Source organism: Lissotriton vulgaris, chromosome 2_1, assembly GCF_964263255.1.
Source record: "Lissotriton vulgaris chromosome 2_1, aLisVul1.2, whole genome shotgun sequence".
In the NCBI taxonomy this organism is placed as follows: domain Eukaryota; kingdom Metazoa; phylum Chordata; class Amphibia; order Caudata; family Salamandridae; genus Lissotriton; species Lissotriton vulgaris.
In genome coordinates this window covers 1,419,466,093-1,419,492,856 of record NC_141687.1, presented here as the reverse complement: position 1 = coordinate 1,419,492,856, position 26,764 = coordinate 1,419,466,093, and the positions used below count along the sequence as shown (strand labels likewise).

Sequence of the window (26,764 nt, the reverse complement as noted above, 5' to 3'; positions counted from 1 at the left end):
GACCAAACACCGCACAATCACCCAATCGTGGACCCAAGCCTAAGGGTAGCTGAGAGGTTCAACCTCAAGACAATCAACATTGCCTAAGCTGAACAACAGTGTGTTGAAAAAGCCATGTATGCGTTTCCGATAGACCTTCACATGACCCCTCACACCACCACAGAGGTAGCATCCAGTATTCTCTGTTTTGGATAGAACGACGAAGATGCCATCCTATATCACCCTGTGTGGGAAAAGACCCCGGCTCAAAGCAGCCATGCCTGCTCCCGAAGCTATAACCAACAAGCATTTACAATGCAATGGTCTCGGCAATATTATAGGTAGAGCTATTGGTATTGCTCATTATTTTTATATCTTTTTTGTATCCCTAAATAAATGGCATTGTCATTTCTATCGGCATTAGCTTTTTTTTGCATATGTGATACCTATTGCATTAGCAGAGAGAGAGTGAGGTATTGAAATAGAGAGAGAGTGAGGTAGTGAGAGAGAGTGAGGTAGTGAGGGAGAGTGATGTTGTGATGTAGTGAGATAGAGAGAGAGGTAGTGAAAGAGAGTGAAAGTGAGTTATGTTATTCTAAACTTTTTAGAGAGAGAGTGAGATAGAGAGTAAAGTTGTGAGCCAAAAAGAGGTAGGGATAAAGCAGCCCTGGTTGTAATGCAGTGGTTGTAATGCATTCCTATATGAGCCACAGTATTGCCGCCTGATTGTCTGACTATTTTTCTGGTGGCAAAGGAGAGCTTGATGTAAATTCCAGTCTCTTCTGCAATGCCTCTTCAAGCCTCTATCTAGTTAGCCGTCCCACTGTCTTGTGAAATTGCTTGTCCGTGTTGTTATTCAGTTCAGTTCCATTAGTTGGCTTGCTTTCTGTCAGATTTGTACAGTCGCTTTACTTCAGGGTCCTTCGCTAAGAACAAGGCCACAGCAGCCCTTCTGGCGCACCGACCCCAACAGCTGCAGCTAGTCTGGAGAATGAAAGCTACAGGCGATCCGAGAATACTGCCCCCACAGGTGAACTCTGGGCACTACGGGGGCTTGTGCAGGACATACAGCAAGCTGGAATGCACATTTGGATACATTTTGGTGTCAGCAGCCTTTCCTGGAGTAAACATATAAGTACGAACAATATCAGTCTGGGTGAGAACGTGTTGTGGCGCGACATGGATGAATGATGACTGAACAAGACTCTACTTCACGGAAGCAGGTAAGTTGTCAGAACTCTCTTCCCCCTAAATCACAGCCATGCATATGTTGAGACTGCGGACTGTAGGTCGGTCAGAGGTCTCCTGGCGAATAGCGCCCCCCACAGCACAGTCAGCGAATGCAGGAGTTTATAATGAGAATAAAGGCTCCAAGTCCATCACAGGCCCGCGCATATCTCCTTGCCCAGCAGAGTGGTGCTGGGGCAGCACAGACAGGCTCTGTTCAGCCGCGGGGTGAGGGGCGCGCACACAGTGTTTACATTCATGAAGAGAGCTGCAGACAAAGCCCTCTTTCTGTGGTAAGGTGCTGTAAGATGTGAATACTGCAGTCTGCCCGTACACTTAGGTACGATTTCACTCCCCGCTGACCTTTCCTGGAAAACATTTAACAGACTCTTGCCAGCCACACTAGCGTGTCTGGCCACGCCCATACAGTCTCTGGCCACGCCTCCAGTGCCAGCACTTCGTTCTATCAAATCCACAGTCAATCCTGCGAGAGTATCTCTACCCTATCTTCAATGAGCATTAAGAACAGATCGATGCCATAGAAAATCTTGCTTCTAAGCGCTATGAACTTCTCTCTCTGTTGAACCACAGGGTCAAGGCAAGGACACATTTTACCCTACTCCAAACAGAAGTAGTGGGTAGGCCTCACTATGCAAACTGTGCTGCCAGAGATAAGGACTACACTCCCCTGTAACACTAAGCACTATGTAATCCATGTTTCTCGTCAAACTGATAGGCTCTGAATTCTGCATTGAGCCATATGCCACTTAGACTCTGCTTCCGCAGAGCCCTATGCAATTTACAGAGTATCTGCTGCAGAGGCCCCTCAAAGTAAAATATTCCACTCCCACATTGGCCTTTATGTTTCTGCATAAAACTTCAGTTTTGCATTGGACCCGATGTCACTGAGGGTGTAGCTACTACATATATCAAATGACCCACCCAGACACGCTTTCTGCATAGGTCCTTAGGTTACTGAGGGACTGTCTACTGCATAGACCCCGTGAGAGTAAAAAATCCACTTCTGCATAGGGTCTTATTTCCCTGAAAGACATTATTTATGCACAAACCATGCGACACTAAACGACTCCACTTCTGCACAGGGCTCTAGGTCACCTATATGACCCATCACATCCCCTGTGAAAGCAAACTCCCTTCTGTATATGCTCCTATACCACTGAGAGACTACCTACTGCAGAGACACAATGACACTAAAAAACAAAGTGTCTACAAAGAACACCTGTGCCACTAAGAAACTTTATGTCTGCATAGACCCGTGACCCAGAAAGTCTCCATTCCTGCATAGGGCACCATGTCAATTTGGGGCATCTACTGCATAGTCACCCCTCGTCCCACCCCCCTCCCCCCTCCCCAGACACAAATTACCATAATGCAGAGCTCCATTACATAGAGACAAACCTACACAAGGAAAAGAAACAAAAATAGCTGATACCTTAAATATTCTGATATAACATTCATTTGCAAGCAGGATGCTAAAGCTGACAATTAAATGGATCAGCTATTCTAATAAACGTGCAGGTTCTCCTAAATATACGTAGATACATATATGTGGATGTGATTTGGTGCACACAGCTGATAAGTGTATCGTCCAATCAAAAATGGCGCTTTTGATTCAGGGAAATACAATAGTGTTCTTTGAGTGGAAACATCGCTTCAAAAAGATGAATACAATATCCCTTTTCACTTCACAGCTAATCTACATTTCCTTTTGTTATTTTAATACAAAGCTGCTTTTGGAGTCAAGCTCCAACTTCCTAGCACTTCATAAAGTTCAAAACTTTGAAAGAAATCACTGGCTATAAAATATAAAAGCACACGCCCACTACAGAAGCAGGCCTTTTGAAGAGGTGGGATTGGTTCAGCAGTCGGACCCTCCTCCTGGCCTGGGACCCCCGGGGCTGAACGCCGTGGAGGCGGCTGGGGTGACACGTCTACAGATCTGGTGCCATAGCAACTCGAACCCCACCCGCCCCATCTTGTTTTACACTGCTTTGTTGTGTTGATGGATAAAGGGTTATTCGAAGGCCTGCCAATCTATAGAGGCAAAATCCTGCCTAGCAACAATCGCTTGGCAACAAATCATCGGAAGACGGAATGCACTCTGCAATCAGCCAATCTGTCACAAATACTGAAAACACAGGGTGCAAAGGGTGTGCGAAAGGTAAAATGTGTCTGCGATTTAGTAAAAGTACTGAGTTGGCGGGCGGTGTCAAAAGCACTATTTGGTTATACAATTTACCTTGCCAAATGTTTGTTAAGAGGCCTTGAGGGAGACGTTAATTGCGGTATATAGCTCTGCGATGTGCTCTTTCACCAGTGGACTTTGAGGGCAATTACACGTGCGGGTGGCCACGTGAGAACTGATTATTGCCGTCTCTGTGCCGAGCTTGTCAAGTGGGACCCAATTAATTTGCGATTTCCAGTGGCTTTGTGCCACGCCCCTCAAAGCACTTCACCTCTAGCGTTGTGGCTTAACGGAGCCTTTCTGTGCACAGCGGCGTCAGTTGTTTGCCTCAGGGCAGGGCTTACATAGAGCCAGCGAGAGCCCCAACTTCAGACGAAGGCCCTTCCCAAACGGACAGAGTTGATATGAGCAGGCTTGTTGCCTAAACCCTCCACGCATTCCACCGCCTGTGCGGAAAACGTCCCCCTCGAGCAGTTTTAAAGCGCTTTGCAGCCGCCCGTAAAGCGCTCTCCCATACCACGCGGTGCTCCCGGGATAGAGCGCTCGTACCTGGAGTCAAACTTCTTGCCGTCCTTAACCGCCCGCTTACCTCAGAGGGGATAGAAACGGCACTCACCGGCTGTTCAGAGAGGCGGCGGCTCCTCTCTGCCGCGGGCAGGGCTGCTGGGCTTCGGCTGGGGACGTGCTTCTTCTCCAAGATAAGAGCGGCAGGGCGGCTTTGCAGAGTGCGCTCCGCGGCTCCCTGTGGTGCCCCCAATGCCTGTCTGCCCACAAAAAACGAGACGGCCCGATGTGTACACACAGAGACTGCCAGGTGGAGGAGGCTGCGACTTCTTGGGGCGGCTGTTGTCGAGAAATGGCCTAAAGAAAAGCGCCGCCATTTTCCGATTCGGGGGCGTGTTTTTTGCGCCCTGAGTGACAGACGACGTCACAGGGCTAAAGAATGCAAAAAATCACGCCCCCGAATCCGAAAAAGACGGAGCTTATTTGGAGGGACGGCTCTCTCCTCCAATGGCTGGCCTCCTTTTAGGAAGCCAGCCAATGGAGGTGAGACGGGCGAGGGAGGCGGGTTCCAGATCCCTACTAAGTAGCATACGATCTCCTCCCGGAAATGCTGGCAAGCCAGCATTTCTGGTCCTCGACCGAAAAATGACGAATATAGCAACACACACAAGCCACAACCCCAAGAGTCTATATAGGGTATTGGGTGCTAGTGAATGACAGGCATCCTGGGAGTAAGTTCCAACTACCTTTTGAATGCCTACTGTGGCAAGTCACGAGAATCCAAGTGACAATGGTATTAGCAAAATGAAACATGAGGTGTAAAAGTGTCACCAGAAATGGTTCCTGCTTCAAAAAGTTCCATACAACCACCGGGAGCCTACCGGGGCACAGAAGCCCTAAACCCGTGAACGAACACAGTCATCAGAACCACAACAGCCCGGAGCAAGAGATCGAACCACCGATTTGTTTATCCTGAGGACTCGGTGGCCAACTGACGCCCCACTTTTGGTCCTAGACTATGAACATAGAACATCACAGCAGAAACAGGAGGAGAAAGGGCAGGAAGACAGGCAGACGGAGTCACTGGGGACCCCACCCCTAGGCAGGAGGAGTACAGATGAGGTCTACTCCGTTACAATCTACAAAGGAACCCCACTCAGTCCCAAAAATTCCAGAACTATTTGATGGACTTGGTATACCAGAGAACAGGTCAAAGCTCTTGCCGATTTGAAAGCTAATATACTTTTTTCCAAAGAGGCGGTGTTTGCTGTATGCACAGTGTTTGCTGTATGCACCTCTGAAAGAGACAAGGTTATGGGTTGTACTAATGTTTTGTATTGCATGGTTTCTGTTTTTGCTCAGGGTTGAGGAGAAATGTAGAGCTGCAAGCCGAGGGGTGTTCCTACTGGAGCTGCAGCCTTACAGCAAATAATGGTATAGCCAGAAATCACGTGACCTGAGGCTTAAAATAAATGAGCGGGCCATTTATCAGCAGTACCACACCAATCTGAATCGGAGTATGTACGTGTGTGACGTCTGGCTCTACGACCCTGTTCACCCAGTCCTAGCGTGGCCTGCTACCGCTGCACCCTAGGGCATATCTCCCAGGTATAGGAACAATTCAAAGCACTGCCAAGGCATTGTTCCAGAATACATGATGAAGAGGAACACAATGGCAATGGCTGCAGAGTGGTCAATGGAAGATACAACCGAGACCATACATAGAATTAAAGATGGGTAACAGTGAATAACTAGGATTATTTTCGACCAGGGGTTATGAGTGACATTAAAGACGACAGTGAAGCAAGAAACAGAGTTATAAAGCACAAATGGACAGAAAAATAATATATGCACGATCGGAACACGAAATGTTGGTCAAATATCAGCAACTGACCCTTCAGCTTGGACAAAATACAAATGGGAAAAGTCTCTGATAATATCGAGAGAGGATTCTATGTTAGAAGTCTTAGCAAAACGGATGAGGAGGGAAATACCTTTGCATGAACAACCAGTGGAATACGGTGGAAAAGGCCTTGTCCATCAAAATAGGTAAACAATCAAACAAGTTACTTACCTTAGGTAACAATATATCTGTAAGAATCATTAGTTAGTGATAGATTCCTTACCTTAGAATTACCCCCAGGCGTCAGACTGGATCTGGAAAGTTTTCATCAGCAGTACCCCCGCGCATCGGTAGACGTCATCGTACCGCTCCGCGTACGTCGTTGGCGTGGTAGTCGCCAAGATGACGTCATTGGAGCTACTTAGATGCGCCCAGTGCACGGACGTCAGTTCTGTTCATGACTTTTACGCGCCAGGAACGCAGAGCTGTGCAAGATACTGACCACTGGTGCATTGAAACTTGGGGCCCTGAAAGGGATGACCTTAACCCTAGAAATCCGTTCGCAGAACCGGGAGAATGGGTGGGGCGGTAAGGAATCTATCACCAACAAATGTTTCTTACAGATATAGCGTTAGCGAAGGTAAGTAACTTGTTCATCTGAAACAAACACGTTAGTGATAGATTCCTCACCTTAGAATAGATACCCCAGCAATACCAACACCGGTGGAGGGTCTGCGACCCAAGATCACACCAGAAAGTCACGGAGAACAGAACGGCCAAAGAAGCTGACTCTCAGGACTTGGCTGTCAAGGCAATAATGCTTAGCAAAAGTGTGCAGCGAGGCCCACATTGCTGCCTGACAGATGTCTTGCGGGGGGACACCAAGTCCCAATGTAGTAGTAGCTGCTGTTGCCCTGGTAGAATGGGCATGCAACCCCATCAGAGGTTCCTTTTTAGCCAGAGAATAACAGGCTTGATACACAAGACGACCCAGCGGGAGATAGTCCTCTTGTGTACATCCCGGCCTTTCTTGGCACCTACGTAGCCAACAAAGAACTGGTCATCCACTCGGAACTGTTGTGTGCGATCAGGTAGAATGAGAGCGCACATTTTGGGTCCAGATGGTGGAGCCTCTCTTCCTCTCTGGAAGGGTGTGGAGGGGGAAAGAAAGTGGTCAAGGTGATAGTTTGCCCGATGTGGAAGGGAGTGACAACCTTTGGCAAGAAGGAAGGTCTAGTGCGAAGCACAACCTTATCCGGATGGACTGAAAGAAAGGGAGGATTACAGGAAAGAGCCTGGAGCTCACTCACGCGCCTAGTGGAGGTGATGGCAACCAGGAAAGCAGTCTTCAAAGTGAATACATGAAGAGGACAGTTGTGAAGAGGCTCAAAAGGAGCGCACATCAAATAAGTAAGAACTAGGTTCAAGTCCCACTGCGGCATAACAAATGGAATAGGAGGGAAAAGGTGTGTAATGCCTTTGAGAAATCTCTTTACAACAGGGGACTTGATAAAAGAGGGCTGATCAGGGAGCCTGAGACAGGCTGAAATCGTAGAAAGGTAGCCCTTAATCCAGGAGGGATGCATCTGTCACCACTGTGTGCTCCGGTAGGGGAAGGGAGAGGGATCTGCCGCTGACCCAATGTTGGTTCATGAGCCACCACTGCTACTGCTGTGCAGGGGCCTCCGAGATCTGGACGTGCTCGGACAGGTCCCCTTGATGCTGTGCCCACTGGAACTTCAGGTCCCACTGCAGAGCAAAGAATATGCCATCTGGCATGATTGGTCAGCAGGATGCAGGAGGCCATGAGGCCCAGCCTCAAGGTCATCCTGACCGAAACCCAGGACAAGGGCCCAAAGATTGTAATCATAGCCCGAATGTCCTGAACTCGCTGTTCGGGAGGATAAACCAGAAACTGCGCAGTGTCCAGAACCGCTCCAATAAAGAGGAGCTACTGAGAGGGAACCAGGTGTGACTTCAGCACAGTGATGGAGAACCCCAGCAAATGCAGGAGGTCGGCCATAGTCTAGAGGTGGGAGATGACTGCCTGGGGCGAGCCCGCCTTCAACAGCCAGTCGTCGAGATAGGGGAAGACCAACATCCCTGATCTGCACAGATGAGCTGCGACTACCGCCATCAGTTCCGTGAACACCCGAGGGGCACTGGTAAGGCCGAAAGGGTGCAGGGTGAACTGAAAGTGCCCGTGGCTTACCATGAACCGCAGGTAACGCCAGTGGGCCGGCAGGACGGGGATATGAAAATAGGCGTCCTGCAAGTCCAACGCTACCATCCAGTCTTGCGGGTCTAGGTCAGACAAGACCTGAGCAAGTGTGAGCATCTTGAACTTCTCCGTCCGGAGGAAGCGATTGACGTCCTGAGGGTCCAAGATAGGCTGCAGGCCCTTGTCCTTCTTTGAAACCAGGAAGTAGTGGGAGTAACAACCACGACCTACTTCTGGCGTCGGAACGTGCTCGATGGGCTCCTTGGCCAAGAGGGCCGCAACTTTCTGTTGGAGAAGTACCAAGTGATCCCCTGACATGCAATGGTACTGAGGTGGCATGGCTGGAGGGGTAGTCTCGAAGGTGAGGCAATAGCCCGTTCGGACTATCTGCAAAACCCACCTGTCCGAGGTGACGGTGCAACTGTGGGGGAGGTGATGGCGAATACTACCACCCACTGGAGTTTGGTGGGCCTGAAACACCGGACTAGGAAGGTTTGGAGGCAGTGGCGGCAGGGGAGGCGGTGGATTGACCCGCCCGCTGGCCCTGTGACCCACCACGGTGGGTCCCACGTCCGCGGCTGCGATAAGACTGTTGCTGCGCAGGCCTGTGGCTCTGAAACTAACGTGTTTGGGCGCCCCTTCCTTGGCCACAAAAGGAGTGAAAAGCAGAAGCGGAAGGTGTGTGCGTGCCCGAAAGGCCTAAGGACTTGACCGTAGCCCGCGAGTCCTTAAAACGCTCCAACGCACTGTCTGCCTTGTCGCCAAAAAAGGCGAGTGCCATCAAAGTGCATGTCCATCAGAGTGTTCTGGACATCCCCGGAACAGCCAGCTGTCCTCAGCCAGGCGTGGCGGCGTAGCGCCACTGTTGTGGAAATCGCTTGCCCAGCGAGTTGGCTGTGTCAAGACCACAACAAATTGTGAACTTGGCTGCGTCTCAACCCTCAGCAATAGCTTGGGAGAGCACCTTTCGGGCCTCCTCCGGACACTGAGGCAGCGCCAGCGCAACCGGGTCACACACAGTATGGGAATAATGGCCCAAAAGGCATGCAGTGTTCACAGACCGTAGCCCTGAATTGGCGAAAGTAAAAATTTTCTTCCCAAACTGTTCCAGTTTCTTGGATTCCCTGTCCGGAGGTGCGGAAGGGAATGCGCTTGGGGAGGCATAGGCTTAGACGACCAAGCTCTCAGGGGTTGGGTGTTGGGAGAGGAAAATAAGGTCGTCCGGGGAAAGGCGATGGCGTCGGGCTACATTCCTATCCACAAGAGCCCCGGTGTTGGGCCTGGACCAGGTGCCCAAAAGAAAGTCGGAAAGTGAGTCATTAAAGGGCAGCAACGGCTCCGTAGAGGAAGACGCTGGCCGGAGCACTTCTGTCAGGAGCTTAGTCCTGACGGCCACTGTAGGTAGCTCGAGGGGGAGAGCCTCGGCTGCTCTACGCAACACCACAGAAAACGTACCACCTTCCTCTGTAGCCACGGTGGAATGAGACAGTGCGCCAGGTTGTGGAGTAAAATCCAAGTCACCTGCTTCCTCCACATCCTCTTCCCAGTCCGGATCTAACTCGCACTGGGCTGCGAGCGGGTCCTCAGACCCCTCCCATTCCTCCCCGTCCTCCCCAACCTGCTAGTCAGGCGGAAAAGAGGGAGGTGGATGGAGAAAGGGATAGAAATTCCTTAACGGCGTCGGAATCGGCAGCGATGGACATTGGTGCGGCACCCTCTCCACGTCGGGGTGGAAGCCGGTGATGGCGTCGGCTGGGGAGCCGGCTGGAGTCGCCACCATCGATGGTGGTGGAGGTGGAACGAGGCCAGCAACATCAGCTGGGATCCATGCAGGGCTCCATGGGGGTCTCTCGGCTTTGAGACCGGAGTAGTCAAAGATGTCGGGCCGGAGCCAACGACACAGAAGAGCAAGGACCCCCCAGTCAGACCCGCTGGGCCCGAAGGCCTGCCGACGGGGCCTGACTGCCCACAGACTCGTGCCATGAGTGACAGGAATTCCTGCAACTGGGCCGGAGTCGCCGATGGACCTGGAAAGGGCGGGAAGGCCATCGGCAACTGCCTAGGCTCCGCCGGAGCCGCAGGGGTGATGCCATCTGCACCCTCAGCCTTGTCGCGCAACAGGCTAGGGGAAGGCGAAGAGCGACAACGCTTCTTCGAATTCTTGTGCTTCACCTTACCTGACTCAGAGTGCGAAGACTTCATCGAACGATGGTGATGGCGGCTTCCCGACCGGTCCCTCGATCTCCCTCGGGACGGGGCATTGAACAGCGCGAAGCCAACTTTTCAGAGCCATGGTCCGGCATTCGGGGCACGACTCGGAGTCGTGGTTGTGCCCCAGGCAATAGAGACTCTCACGGTGCGGGTCCGTCTCTGACATCATGCGGGGACAAGCTGCGCAAGACATAAAACCAGGGATCCTTATACACCAAGAGTCGAAGACTCGAAAAACAGAGACAAAATTCCCAAAAATAACTCAATCAAAAAGTGACTGGGGGTACCGCTCTCTGCGCTTGCTGGTGCGGAAAAAGGAAGAACTGACGTCAGCGCGTGTGGGCACGTCTAAGTAGCTCCAACAACGTCATCTCGGAGACTACGACGCCAACGACGTACGCAGAGCCGCTCGACGACGCCTACCGATGCGCAGCGATACTGGTGACGAAAACTTCTCGGATCAAGTCTGACACCTGGGGGTAATTCTAAGGTAAGGAATCTCTGACTAACGTTTTTCTTTCAGATATATAAGATTGCGTATAAATAAGTTAAAGGAAACAAAAGAAGAGGACCAATAATTAGCAGTTTCTAGCTTTAAACAAAGTACTTGAACAACAATAGTACAAGTTCAGAGATTTTAACATTTGTTTAAGCAATTGAATTACAATACTCATTCTTTGCGGGATAGCAGAATGTTGAATCGCTTTCAGAGTAAGAGCCTGGGTGCTGAAAAATGCACTGGGACTGCTGATGAAGACAATTCTCTTTTTTAATGGAAACTTTGAAAAGAGAATTGGCAAACTTGATGATGTTCTGTTTATAAGAGATTAGGTATGTCGGGATAAGATAAGCTTGTACATAAAATGAAATAAAGGTAGGAGCAAATAAACTTTGTTTTACTTGCAACTAAGACAATATAAATGTATTTAAAGATCGCAATGGCGACAACTGTAGTGCCCTCACTGACCAATTACACTAAGCAAGACAATATGTCCATATACTTCAGGTATGCATGACAAAGGATACTACTATACAGGAGACATGCAACCACACAATCAAATCAATCCAGGGTACATAATTGCTTGGGGTCAAAGCAATACGTTGTGCATTTAAAGGGAGTACTGTGGACATTATAAAAATCAATACACAAGCATGTCAAGTCCCAAGGTACCAGTACCCTTAGTGGACTGACACTCCAAGCATGAGAACCCAGGAGAAGCACAAGGAGTTGAAAAAGAAGAAAAAGACACTAGGAGTGCCCAACCCCTGAGTAGACCAAGAGCAAGCTCTTACATATCACTGCAGGAGTAGAACTAAAGACAGAGAAAGGAGCTACTAGGTAATGAAGGCCTCTGTAAGGGTGCGTAACAGCCATTTTTCAGAGACCCAAAGCTACTAAGAGAATGAAGAGCAGCCACACACAATGAGAAAGCAGATGGCAGACAGCTGACTGAGATGATAAAAGACCCAAACCAGGGTAAAAGTATATCCATGCTTCCACACTAGGCAAGAGACACCCACCCACATTGGACAAACTATTGCGCCCGATGTCACACTCCAGACAAAATGGCAGCAATAACACAAAAAGGACAGAAAACACCAAAGTGAACAACTGGACCTATGCAGAATGAGCACCAGGCCCGCGGCAAAGCAGACAGACCACAGAGGTCCGTGGCCATCACACCTGAAGCTCACAAATGTTGATGAGAGTAAAACTGTGCCTTTTTAACCCACTGAGTTACTCTAGACAGAGGCCCACCTTACCACATCGGTGCTGATCCTTCTCCTCACGGAAACAGTCCATTCTAAACTGCCAAGTGAGGCCCACTCCTGAAGGAAGCACAAACCACCCCAGGACAGATTCAGCCTCTTTTAGGCTTAGTCAGTTAGGTATTGCTTCGATCACATGGTCGGCCTCTGTCTGGAAGGGCACAGTGGGTTTAAACGAGGGGTTTGGATGCTGCATGAAGCAATTGGCAATTGTTTAGACTACTTACAAGAATTCCTCCCATCACCAATTGCATGTTTTATGCAACAAACCTAGAGGACAAGCCGCAAACACTGGGATGCTGACCAGAAAAAGTGGAAGGGAAGCCGGGCGCACTACAGGCGCTGAAATAAACATGGAACCAAAAGTAGAAAAATGCCAATTCAGAAGATAGTCACAGTCCAGAAGGTGGACAGTCTTCAGCAGGGGTAGCAAACTCTCAAGTCTGGTAGCCTAATGAAGGGAAATCTGTAATAAAAACCAAAATCCCTACAAAGCCAAACATTAGAATACAAGTGCAACAAACAACGGAAAAACATTTTTTTTGTTAATAAAAGTGTACCTGCAACTTTTCCAAGTGACTCTCGATATAAGGGCACACGGCAACGTCAAAGGTGTCTCTGTTGTTCCTTATGGTATGTTTTCTACGTTTGACAACATGTTGAGCCACTGAAACACAGGCCAAGAGATTAGACACAAATAAAGCAAACAAATTCATTTTTGTACCAGTGAGGTACAGTACCAGCCCTACATCACTTTATCCCATTTAACTGTCCTTTCTTTTAATTTCTCCTCTCACTGCCTTATATTGTCATTGCACAAGAGTTTAGGAATCCATCATTTTAACAATGTTTCATAGGTGTACTCCCTACATTCTCTTAACTCCTTCCCCTCCTTGTAAGACTGTGCCCTTTCGAACAGAGAAGCCAGGTTTTCAGAATGCATGTGTGTAATTTCTACATATGCAGTAAATGTATGTATGACACTTGCATGGCCCTGGGGATATTTCAAGGAACACTTTTTTGTGCCCAGTTGAAAAGGAATAGGGAAAAAAAGTAATGTATAGCCTTGTGGTAATTGTTTTCACCAAATGGGTACTACATAGAGGCATCCACATTAAGGGGCCTATTACGATGGCAGATTTCCCGCATCCTCTGGGCCGGCGGTAGCCGCCGCGGAGGCTTGAAAGACCCACCGCCAAATTAGGATGGCTGGTGGGTCTTACAATCTGTCCTCCGCTTCTCCGCCGCGGTCGCCTTCCGACCGCGGCAGAAAAGCATTAACATGGCTGGCGGTGTCTATCAGACACCGCCAGCCATATTAGGATGGAGTACAAAGTATGCTTTTCCACGGCGGCTTTTCCGCCGTGGAAAAGCATACGGACCTTCACTTCGGAGGCCCGTTGCGGGCCCCCTGGGTGAAGGGGGGTTGGGGGGTGCACATGGGGGGTACCTATGGTACCCCCCCTGCATTTGCGTGGACAAAGCGGCAGGCACCGCGCGGTGCCTGCTGCTTTGTGCACATAAATGTCGTGCATGCATTTTTAACATTGCGGCGGGTGCAGCTTCAATGTTAAAGATTGAGTATGTGACCGCCACCCTAGGCTTTCTACGCCGTTGCAGGCACGAGGACTCTCAGGGCTGCCGCTGACAGGGCGCTTTCCATACTAAGGTGAACAGAATGACTTCCTAACCGACTGTAGTCTAGCAGGCTACTGCCTGGGGTCTCCCCGAGTCATCACTGAAAGGGAGGGAGGAGTGGGGTCTCCTTCGGCTTAGGGCTCTCCCCGGCAGGGTCTGTGCTAAGTACCTTCCTGGCCGGCGAAGCGGTACCGCTGCCGGTCTGCGGGGGCAGCAGATCCTTGTTCCTCCTGGGCAGCAAGAAATTGATGCTGAAGGGCACAGGTCCATGACAAGCACCAAGCCAGCACCAGAACCACACTGTAGCAGCATAGAGCCAGGCCAGAAAGGTAAGAGACAGCCCAGCACCCGGCACCCATGCTTGTAATGTACTACAGCCAGGACTGAGGCAGAACGAGGTAAGCTCTAGATTTGTACAGAACCAATTTCCAAAATAAAACTGACTGCGTGCCAAGCTCAGACCAAAACCAGCGCAGCGGCAGCCCCAGAACAGTCGCAGTGCCAGGCCAGAGAGATGGAGGTGCATGGCAGGACTGAACAAGCACATAGAACGCCCCCAAAGTCCCTGAACAGCCGCAGTGCAAGGCTCGTGAGGAATGAAGGCCAGGTTAAGGTCTGCAACCCACAAGGGTATCGCCAAACGTGCATGCGTTGCCATTAAAAGCAATGCAGTGAGTGCACGTTTTTGGCCTCAAAACAAAATTGATTACAAGAGGTCCCCTCCTATGCAGCGCATGCGCGCTACATAGGCGAGACCTAAAAATAAATGGGGCACCCTCTGCAAGTGAACATTACGAAATATCCAGTACAATCTATGTATTACATTTGATACCTCTGCTTTGGTTGTGACCCCGCCCCCATCTTTTAGATGTAGGGGTCCTTCTGACCTATTGTACGTATAAGAACATAACCAGTGGTGGGTAATTTTTTTTTAAATAGGGTAAAATAAAAAATAAAAAAAATGATGACCAGGTTTCGGGAAAATGAGACACCTCACATAAGCAACCTTGGGTCACAGTGAAAAGCTCAGGCTCTTCATCGTAGGCACTTACTGTTGTTGGTGTGCCTACCTGAAATAGAAGCAGTCATCTGACTGTTAGATATTTAGAATTCTAACAACGGAGTATCAGTGTGCCTCAGGGAGTGTGCTGGTTTGAAAATATGTGTCCGGATGTATCTGTAGGATTTCCTTCAGTGAGTGTCTCTTATAGTTTGGTGTCCAAGAAAGGGTGGTTCGCTCCTACTAGATTACCCTCACAAATACTGAGATCTTTTAATTTCTATGGTTACCAAAAGGGTGAAAGCACAGAGCTCCCATTGTTGTGTTGAGATCCAGTTAACGTGTAATGGCTGCAAGCACAGCAAAAATGCAACTTAAATCAAACGATTATTATTTGTTAATTACTTTGAAGAGAGTTCATGTCATATCTTGGCTACTTCAGAAAGCTTTTTGAGCTGGAAACAGAAGGGAGGGTTGCAGGACCAACGGTGCTGAACTGGCCTGTCAGTCACTTTGGCACTGCCAGGTGGGCCAGCTTGAAAGGGCAGTGTTTGAGCTGTTCTTTTGGTCCAATCACAGCACCCAGAATCCAAAGAAACCTGCCTCAGACAGTTCTTTCAAACCTGCCATGGGGCATTGCCAGAGTGTCCAGCATTGGAGAATTCACATTTCAAGCATTTTATTTTGCTCTTTTTAGATTTCCTTTGTGACCTGGCGCAGTTTGGCACATCAAATTGATCTTACACGTGAAAATTGCAGAATAGTTTAGGTAGAAATGGTGATTTGAAATGTATTTCTCAAACTAGCAGAACTTAATACTGCTTGCTACAGCAGTTTTCAAAATGGCGCCCAAAAGCATCACTGTGCGTGCGTACATACATACCTCCAGGATCCACAAATGTGATGGTGGACGTTTTTGCTTTTCTGTTAAATTGAACGTCATCAATTTCACCTCCTCCAACTTTGGACTTGTAGAAATGGAGTTCCAGTTTGTCTCTCAAATATTCTTCTGGTAAATTTTCAGGTAGGTCTTTGACAATCAAATCTTTCCGAGAAATAGTGAAATGAATCTGCAAATATAGGATTGCCATTTCATTACATGAAAATGAATCTGCGGTGCATGAAACAAGGACAAACCAGGCTTGCTGCTAAGTTTCCGGAAATTGCTACTTATGCTAAATCTGCCCAATTATATCACATCTTTATCTCCTTTGTGATCTTTGTTAAGACCACTCACTATATTTCGGGAACAACCCCGCTCGCAGACTGTAATTATGCTCTTTTGGTTTTCGTGGTATTTTTTTCAAGATAATGGGGTATACATTTTTATAAAATGCATGTAAAGTACACGGTTGATAACACATCAAAAAAAAGTTTAATCCAAGAAGGAAAGAAAATAAATTAAAAAAGAAAAAAAAAACGTGATAATGCGTAATGACTCGATAGTTCCTATAACGTTATTACAAAGGTATCATAAACTCAGGGCTCGAGTCAGGGTACCACGCGGGTGGACGGCATCCCCCCACTTATATTACCGCGTGGACGCCGTCCCCCCTGCCAAACAGCTGAGCTTCACTCTTTGGCCTCTCAGGGGCGAGATCGGAGCTCACAGTGCACTGCTCACACGCTGACTTCTCAGATGCAATCGCAACAAACTGTGGAGCCGCAGGCATAGAAAGGAGATGACCAAGAACTTGCGCGCTAAACACAGAAGAATGACTGCCACCCATGCTCGAGCCATAAAGGTACAGGAGGGACTACCAAAAAGATGGTGCCATGAACAGAGGGAAGAGATGTTTTAAGATAGGTGACACTTCCGAAATGAATGCCAGCCGGTTGTAGTATAATGTAGGATATTTGGGAGGTGGTGAGGGAATCTTATGTGCGATTTAGTTGTTATAATTGTATTGCACACAATAGCGTTCTTGCTCATCTCATTTTATGTATTTTAACATGACACTTATGGTAGAATATATATTGTACTGGCCGGCAAAACTCAATACATTTTTTTTTTTAAACTGAACAGAGGGGGTGAGCGAGGGGAGGCAATGAGACGATGGTGCAAGCCACCTTTCGTGAAGTCACTTCCAGTGACAGCTTCCCCCCTATTTTTTGGTGGGGGACTTGTGCCCTGCATAAACTACAGAAATTCCTGGTACCTTAGGTGTAAAATCTGGTGGAAAACGAGTCCTACCTACCCATCCCTATATCTCCCTGTTGCTGCACCTCAGTCTGACACTGAGTCAGTCACTCAGCCAGAACGTGTTAGTTAATAAATGGCCATGATGTTCCACCTAAAAGGTATTCATTTTATTTTTCTTGTATAGTCTGCGAATCAGCAAATTCGCTCTTATCTCAAACAAAGATTTTCTTTTAACAGAACATATGATTCTAGACATTTACTCTCCACTTACTGCTTTAATTCTGAGCTGGAATATCAGCTCTGAGGCCATTTCAAACGTGCTGTGATACAGTATTTGGTAAATGTAAAATAGCCATAGTATTGTCACTACACATAGTAATTAATGTACGTATGCTCAGTGTGTACCACTATGTATTGTATATGTGTACCTGAATTTGTTAATTTTTCTGTATGTGTGAGTGGAGGCTTTTGAGGGTTAAGGCGTACGTTTTTGTGAATCTTTAATTAAATGTGCTCAAAGAATATTTAAGCCAGAGTGTGTGTGTGAGAAAGTCCATAACTGGTAAAAGTGAATGACAAACAGGGAGAGAGAGGAAGAGAGGGAGGGAGGGGTGGGTGTGTGTGTGTGTGTGTGTGGGTGGGTGTGTGTGTGTGTGTGTGTGTGGCTCGGTGTGTGTGGCTGTGTGTGTTTGTTTGGGGGGATGTGTGTGTTGCTGTGTGTGTGGGGGGGCTATCTGTGTGTATGTATGTGACTCTGTGTGTGTGGCTCTGTGTGTGTGTGAGAGAGAGAGAGAGAGAGAGAGAGAGAGAGAGAGAGAGAGAGAGAGAGAGAGAGAGAGAGAGAGAGAGAGAGAGAGAGAGAGAGAGAGAGAGAGAGAGAGAGAGAGAGAGAGAGAGAGACACTATATATGTTTCTGGATATTGGATGTAATTGTAATTATATAGCGCTTACTACCCCCCGATGAGGCGTTGATGCGCTTTTTCAGTGAATAGCACGCTACTCCAGAACCCATAAAGGATTAGTGATGAATTAGTATAGTGAAATATGAAAGTTATTTTATTGGTGGATATGTTAGTCAGTTATTTAGATTGAGAAGGATAGTGGAGGGATAGAAGAGGGAAAAAGGTTTGCATTTAAATAGTGCTTGCTTCCCCAATGAGGAGTTGAAGTGTTTTTTGAATGAGTTGCACACTACTCCGGAACCCATAAAGGATTATTGGGGAATTAGTATAGTGAAATATGAAAGGAATTTAAGTGGATATGTCATTATCCATTTGGATTGAGAAGGAAGAGTCTAGAATTACTATTATTTTTTTTGGAGTTTGTAGCCGTAGGAGGGGGTTTGTGAGTGAGTAAAGGGGTGGTGGAGGGGAGTTAGTATAGGAAAATATGAAAATAATTAGAGTGGTGAACATGTTATGAAGTTTTTTTTATTGAAAAGCAATAGCGGAGGGATACAAGAGGGAAGGGTTTCGATATTTTTCTTTTTTTTTTAGTTCTTGGCAGTAGGAGGGGATTTGGGATGAGTAAAAGGGAGCGGGAGGTGGAACAGTCAGAGTTAATGGTTAAAGAAAGGCTTGTTTTGGAGATCTGAATAGTAAAAGATGTAGGAGATGATGCAGAGAAGGGTAGAAGAGGGAAGAGTCTAGAAATGGTTATTTCGGGGATCATAGTGGTGGTATAGGGTTTGGGATGAAGTGAGAGTGGAGGTAGAGTTTATATTGATAGACGCATAGGGTGAGAAATAGGGTAGTGCATTGGATATGTTGATGGTTAATATCTGCCTTAGACTGACCTAAAGGTAGATGAACGTGGGTATGGTATGGAGAACAATGTGCATTAATTGTTTCTCATTAACTCAGTGAAATGAAAACAGCTTAAAAAGCGCTCATTCATCGGAGGCATCTTGGCGCTTGCCTCGCCTAAACAAACATTGCATGGCAGATCTAATAATTATTGTAGGACAAGCCAAGTTTTAATCAGCTTCCTGAAACCTGTATGACTGTCCGCTGCCTTGATATTCCTAGGAAGACAATTCCACTGCTTGGTCAAAAGCAACTCAAATTCTTCCGCTCCATGTGGAAGGCTTCATTTTTGGGATAGATAGCTCTATCTTTACTCTCCGCTGCCCATGATGTCTCCTTGGGATATACCAACTAAATTTGGATTTAACTGATGCTACACCCATCCCATGTAGTGCTCTGTGTACCAAACAAAGGGTTTTAAACATGGAGCGTTTACGGACTGGCAGCCATTGTAAGCCTTTCGGTGCATCTGTCATGGAATGGTGTTTGAGAATCCCCAAAATTAGTCATATTGCCTGGGTGGCTCCCAGATAAAGGGAGTTACAGTAATCCAGGCGGGAAGCAATTAAAGCTTGATTATCCGTTTTCAGAGCTAAGTGTGGAATACACGGAAAAACAATCTTTAGCACTTTGAGAATGTGACAGCAAACAGTTGCCACTTGATTTATGTGGGTTTTGAAGGACAGATCTTTTTCGAAAATCACTCCAAGATTCTGTGTGGAATTAACTAGTTGTGGTACTGTCCCCAGCTCTGAAGGCCACCTTGCATATGACCAGATATTGAACGATTTGCCAAATATGAGAACATTTGTCTTCTCACTGTTAAGTTTTAGCCAATTAGAACTCAACCATATGTCAACCTCTCTTATATAGTCCAGAAACTTCACTGCTGTCACTAGTGGTCCATGGAAATATTAAATGCAATCTGTGTATCATCTGCATAGGAGAACACCATAAAGCCAAGAGTGAGCTCCAGTTCAGCAAGCGGAGACATATATACATGAAACAACTCAGAGCTCAGCGAAGATACCTGTGGAACTCCACAGGAAAGACTGAACGGCTGTGACCTGAATTGATTACATGCCACCAATTGTGTTCTTCCTGTCAGGAAACATTAAAAGAGCCTACAAGCCTCATCTTTGAAGTCCATCTGGAAAACACAAGCCGCTAGCTCGGAGTGTGCCACAGTATCGAATGCCGCATGGAGATCCAATCATATAAGGGCAGCAGTGCCTCCATGATCTTAAATGGCTCCTGAAACCTGCCTGGGGCATGTCTAGCAAATTATGGTTTTCTATCACAGAGGAAAGTTCCCTATAAAGGGCTTTTCCAGAATCTTGGCGGGTCAAGACGAGAGAGATTTTGGGCTGTAATGTTTCCACATTGTGAGGTTTGCATTTGCCTTTTTTTAAAAAAGAAGTATAGTAGCTTCCCTCCTAATTTAGGGAAAACAGCTGTTTCAATAGCCATATGAAGAAGGGACGTAACAGATTAGGTTATAATATTAGGAACAAGGTGAAAAATATGGGGTGGACAAGGTTCAGGTGGGGACCCGGATTTCACTGCCAAAAGCCGGGCATGAACTTGTGGTTCAGATAGGAGTGTGAACTTATGGAACACCGTACCTTGAGCTAATGTTTGTTGTAAATCTAGTAAAGAATTCAAGGAAAACTCTGAGGTAGATGTCTTTAATCTTGTTGGAAAAATAGCTAAATGGTTAGATGTGTTTTCTGAATGTGCTACAGAAGATTCAGCTTTGGGGACAGAAAGACTGTTGACCACTGAAAACAAGTCCTTGCCCGAGTTCTTTGAGCTTCCCACCTTATGTGGTAAATACTCTGATTTTGCTTTAAAAATTGCTCTTTACACACCAATATAGCTTTTCTAAATATATGTATATATATTTATGCAGTGCTTCCTCCAAATCTGTTCAGGCGTCCTGCATTTTTTGTTTCAGAGGTCTCAAGGTGCAGCCATACCATGGGGCATTTGGATGTATTTTATTATTTTGTTTGGCTGGCTGTAAAGAAGCAGTCTCATCCACAGCAGCCAGGACCCAACTATCCCTAATCCTACAGCTGTGAATTCTAAGTTCTTGCCTAGCACAAAGGACCAGTTCTCCAGGGCAGTGGTCACGCCATCTTGTTTTACCTCACCCCATTTATGCGACCATTCTTATAACTTAGCGCTACCATTGGTGTTTCTGTCCTGATTCACTACACAATTAACAGAGATAGCATTAAGATCTGATTACGTCACAGGATGTGGGAACAGTTCTTAGATAGGTTAGTGTAAACAGCGTTCAAAGTATGACCTACTCTGTGTGTGGGGAAAACCCACAAGCCATTGGAGACGGAAAGCATTTAGTGTCTCTGATAAAGTATTATCACCTTTCTCCAAATGGAAATTGAAATCTCCTAAAATAGTTAGATTCGACTTCTGAAAAAAAGGTTCTAATAAAGAGCGCAAGCCATAAATAAAGCTGGTTCATTGTATATAGGTGTCTCCATGCATCGGAGTAGTTAATCCGTAGTGTAGTTCCTATATTCCCAATTGGCTCTGCGCATTGGAATAGTATATCCTATAGATTTGACGTAGGACTGAGGTCGACTAGGTCTCTAACGGATATACTAGACTTAATTGTGTGTGCCAGCTAGCTCAGAGGTCATTAGAAACGTTCTCAAATTCACAGGAAGGGATTAGTCTCTGACAACCGCATAAACATGACAACTTTGTTTCCCCAAGATAAAACGTATCTTCAGAGTTGTGGAAACAATAGATAGATATTTCACTCAGTCAATCGTGCATGCTTCGTTTCACTAGAGGTGCAGAGAAAGTGGAAAAACAGGCGTTTTCAATAAAAGGATTTATTGAACAGTCTTCTTTCTCAAGCATAAGAAATGAACTGCTACAATCGTAAAACTGGTTGTAAAATATAATACATACAGTATAAAGAGTAGAATAAAATAATACTGTAAGATCATTGTATGGTTCCTAAACCATAGATAAATACATACATAAATAACAGAGGCTAAAAGTACTCAACTGGTGCTTCTAAAATACGCCTACCCCGAAGTACCTAACCTAATCTTAGTACGAGGGAAGAAGTAAGTGAGGTGTAGCATAAAAGTAGTATTATTTTGCCAAGAATCTGCCCAAGATTTCTCTAATGGTCTAATCAGCTCCGTACCTTAGTTTAGAATGAAGAAGGTCGGTCTCGGGGCTCGATTTCCCAACAACTCGCAAGGGTAGCTTGGAAACACTGGAGCTGGATTTCTAGGCAGGAGAAAAGACAGCGTCTCTCTCAGTGCGTCTGCTGGAGGGTCGGCTTCCTTCGGCACTTGCTGTTGCAGGGCGCGTCGGGCAAGTAGATAGTCGAAATGCTCCAAACCACTGTGTGTTTGCTTGGGCGAGTGTGGGCATATTTATACCGTGAAGGTGCAGAGTTTGACGTACAGTTGGACATAATAACGTCATCAAAGAGTCTCAGTTCTTTGAAAACTGCATGAGTTCTTGGACAAATCAATATTCAAACAAGGGGAAGTCCCTAACTGCTGAAGCTGAGTTTTCCAAGAAATGGTTGTGGATTTTCGGAATTAGTGGAAGTAGCCTTGCCATATTTGGACTACATGAGCTATGCCTAAATATGGTTATGATTTCTATGCCTATATATGGATATGGTGATTTATACCTATATAGGGTCATGAATCGGGAAAATTACCATAGGGTCCTAAAATGATACATAACACCTGCTCCACGTTATCATGTTCATCTAAGTTCAAGCACTAAAACTATAATCTAGAGCATGTGTTTACAACCCCCAAGAAATCATGCATTTAAAATGGTTGCACACAGAAAAATTAGCATTTTGTACAGTACGCATTCTAAAAGCAATGATTTAATTGTAAATTACATTCATGAAATGGCTCTTAGTTACAGAAGAAAAAAGGTCGAGACCATCCCACAGCAGAATATACAAACTGTTTTGGTTTGTGGATTAGGCTAATATTGTTTCTAGGAAGTGTTCAAGGAATTCTTTCTCTAAGAATAGTTTTACTTTAAGCAGATTACGTTTTTGTGGCAAAGTTCGTTTTTTTTTTTAAAAGTCAAATAAATCTGTCGTAAAAATAGAGTTTCATACTTGGTAGCTTTGTAGAGAAAAAAAAAAGGTCAAGGAGGTCAGTAGCACAGTTTTTTGCAAAAGAATGGCTTTTATTCTGCTTAAAGTATCAATTCGTATAGAAGAGATGTTCAGTGAAGGCCATAGTGGCGACTCCCCGTCGGTCTTGGTTTTCGGAAACAATACTTGCATACAGCAAGTGACCCTGGCTGACACAGTAACGAGATAGCTTATTCCTGGCAGCATTCCACAACAGCTGTGATCATTTAACATAATGTAGCTACCATTGGAAAGCTGCATGAAAATTGGATCTATCACCGCTGTGGGCGAACCCTGCAGGTGGCAAGAAAGGTTATCGGAGGAACCTTTGCAGGCTCTGTGTAAATTAATACCTTGACACAATAGTGTACCGCTTAGTGAGTTTTCACAATTTTTACCACTAAGAAATACTTCCTTTCCCCCACTCCAACATTTGTGTGTGTATGGTAAATCCCAGGTCAACTTAATGTATTATTTACCCAACTTTTCATACAGGCCTGCTGGTGTGTGCTTTAAGCAATGCTAAAACTGGAAAGTCGTCACTGGTATCATTATGGTGCCATGTATTATCCATTCAACTGATGGTTTCTCAGAAACGGTCAATGGAAATCTCTCCAGTTTTTCGATGCTCAGCACCGTATAGTATGCTCCCCTCTGTGCCAACGAGATTTGTTTATTTGTAGGGGTAAATACAGTAAACAATGATGTAGTGTTGATTAAACGTCAAGGCACGTAGCCAGAACGAATGTTTTGTAACGTCCAGCCTAATAGCATTACAGAACGTAATTGATACTGGCGATGTTGTAGCATTAGCAAGTCCTGTTCCATTATGTCTATGGCAGATGATACAATGCTGTTCAAAGAATATATTCTGGACGACAGAGTTGTTAACCCAGTGTCAACTACAGAGAGTGATTTCTCTAAATTAATACGATTGATTTCTCGTATTTTTTCAGCTGTTTCAATTTGAGTGACTTTCCATGCTTCATTGTATGCAGTGTATATACTGGCAAATATGAAACGTTTATGACGTGGATTACGAGGTCCCAGTAAGAATTCACGAAAATCAACGCCATCCTTAAACAAAGATTAGCGTTGTTTTATTTCTGGAAGTGTGGATCTCTGTAGCCACTCAAGGCATAGTTTTCCTACACTAGAAGTTGTTATTATCCCTGGATGTTGTCTTTGGATATATCTTGGATCTGGCCGAGTTACTGTGAACCCTTGTGTCTTGTTCAGGAATCTATCATGACAGTTATTCGTGTCTGAGGGCCAGATTAACCATTTCTTCCATTCAGGATTTGTCCTGTTCCGTTGTAAAATATAATTTACTTCTACCTCCTCATCTGAAGTAAAATTACTATCAGGTGATGGCTTAGGCATGGACGGTTTGTTTAAATCTTTTATCTTAGTAATGCCAAGACAAGATGTCTGTTAAACAGTGTCATTTAGGAACATTATTTGTTCTGGGATGATGCAGGCTCTGAACAATGCTTCTAAACCTTGAACCTGCCAGTCGTTTGTGCCCCAAACAGTTTTTGTCTCAATGTTGTTTTTCCAAAATTCAAAGCCTAAGGTGGACAATTGAGCAATAAAAGGCCGCAGAATAAATTTGTTTAGGGTTTGTCAACATACTTTTCATGCCTGTCTTATTCATATTTTTAAAGTAAAAACTTTCTGCGTTTGTAACATTAAAACCTTTAAAATATGGAAATTTTCCAAGAAACGTTTTAGAGCTACCTTTTGGAGGAGTTTGGCAATGTTCCCATTGATTAGAAGTTAAAACATTTATAGGGTTTGCAGATTTTTGCAAGTAATGATGACCAAAATGATTAAAACAATACATTTCTTCATATTTGATGAACCTTCTAAGTATTCATGTTTTGAATATTTTGCTGACATTTCTAAGTCTGTCATCATGTTATTAACAGTTTCAAAGTCCCAATCATCAGAAAATGTGCTGGGTGAAACAAAATCACTCAAGGAAACTTTAAATTGGTGTGGAGTTTTCAGCAGCTCGACAGGGCCATAAATGTCATAATCAGTTATATCCCAAGCTATTCCACCAGGTAGAGGAGCCACTGTGATGTTCACTGATGACAGGTCTCGTTGTTCACGATGAGATGATTTGTGTGGTTTCAGGAGCAAGTTGATGTTCTTACTTGCTGTCTCCATTTTAATGTGCTTTCCATCTATCACTTTTCCAAAACTTAACACAAGAATGAGCCATAGCAGGAGGTAAAGTACACCTAACACAATCCAAAGTTCAACCCAAGGTGAAACCAGATATGTATTTGTAAGCTCTTGACCAAGTTCCTTTATTGTTTCCTGGCAAGTTTTACTTGCTGGCGTAGTTTCAGGTTCACTGGGATACTCAGAGAAGTTATCAAAGTTGATAAAATAGCCAGAGGCAGTTCTGTCAATAGTTGGTATTGCATCCAAATTCTTTGAAATCGCTGGAGTTGCTTGTTCCCTTGACATGTTTGTATAGTCAGATGCTACATAATTGTAGACAGGAGTTTCTTGATGAACTTTTATTTGGGTTTCAACAGGCACAAGTTCCATGGCTTTATTGCATAGTCCTTCTTTTCTCACTTTAAGAATCTTCAAAGGTGATGAGTCTTTCAGTTTGAACCTCTTGGATAGTAGCAAGATTTGGTCGTCTGCTACATCTTGGGAGTCCACTGGGCCTACTACTTCTTATCGGCCACATGGTGTGGTTTTACCAGATCAATTGACACAGACCGGTTCTCCTTTTTCCCAGCAAGGGGCGGCAGTAGTACTGATCTTGATCTGTGGATTGCTAGTACAGGTACTGGTTTTCTGTAAGAAGGCCCAAATTCCTTCTTGTCCGCTATTTTTTCCCTGACCAGATCCCCAATCTTTGGAATCCAGACAGGTCATGCTGGGACAGGTGGTTTTTCTTCAGTGGTTGTTGGCTTTTTGCTGATATTGCTTAGACTTCTTCTTGTTTCATTTAAGTCCTGTAAAACAGCCAAACGATCTTTGATATCAAAGGGTTTTCGTTCCACCACTAAAGTTTGACGATCAAGGTCTTCAAACAACATTCTAGTACCAAAAAGGAGTTCAAATGGAGTGATTCCACCCAGAGAATTTCATGGCAGGTTATTAAGACTACGTTGGACATTTGTTAGGTGTTTGACCCACCCATCACCTGAACCTAATACCCTAGCTGTTAAAGATTGCTTTATGTCACGGTTTTTTCTATCCACATCCGAATTTCCCTCAGGATGGAATGGACTCAAAAATCGCAATGCAACGACCAAACTGGCCATGGCCTCCTTGTAAGCCCTAGAGCTAAACACAGGACCCTGGTCAGAATGTAGCATGCCGATTACGTATGTGCCGATAAAGACTTGCAAATCTTTTATAACAGTTCGGGGCGTCAGTCGAGCGATGAGGCCACATCCAAATGAATCTTGAGCATGAATCCACTGCGACCATGATATATTTATAGTTGCCATCCCTTTGTAAGGGACCACAGTGGTCCAGGTAAACACATGCTAGTGGTTTATCTGAAATCAGAAGGGGTGTCTGCGCCGGGCGTTTCACTGTTGAAACGTTCATTTTCTGGCATATTTCACATTCCAAAACATAGTTTCTGGTTTGTTTCCTCATGCGTGGCCACCAGTATCCCTGTTTTAATAATGAAACTGTGGTGGAAACACCTGCATGTGCAGAGGCAAGCGCTTCATGTGCCGCTAAGATTAGTCCTAACCTGTGTTCTATGTTTGGGATTACTCTATCCCCCACTCCAGGGATTCGAGCAAAAGGAACATTATTCGCATCAGTTATATATGAGTACTTGAGTGGAAAACCCTTCGGTAGTGTTTTACCACTGTCTTTTATTGAAGCAGTGACTGCTTGTATTATTTTGCTGTCTATTTTCGTTTTTGAACGAGTAATTGCAGCTACGGAAGCCATTTGCACAGCTGCCTTCGCGGCTTCATCAGCCAATGAATTCCCTTCAACGTGAACGCCATCACGCTGATGACTCAGTGTATGGATCACGTGAGTCTTTTGTAGTTCTTTCTGC

At 45.6% G+C, this 26,764-nt stretch overlaps 1 protein-coding gene across 3 annotated transcripts in view; it reads right to left on the bottom strand.

The window, feature by feature from the left end:
- NMI (N-myc and STAT interactor) overlaps positions 1 to 26,764 on the bottom strand; it is a 179,160-nt gene that overhangs the window by 19,270 nt on the left and 133,126 nt on the right. For all 3 annotated transcript variants that reach the window (XM_086957244.1, XM_086957245.1, XM_086957246.1), the window contains exons 7-8: positions 15,483 to 15,669; positions 12,522 to 12,628 (exon numbers count right to left, since the gene is read on the bottom strand). In XM_086957244.1, the coding sequence (XP_086813370.1) occupies positions 12,522 to 12,628; positions 15,483 to 15,669 (294 nt within the window). The remainder of the gene's footprint in view (positions 1 to 12,521; positions 12,629 to 15,482; positions 15,670 to 26,764) is intronic.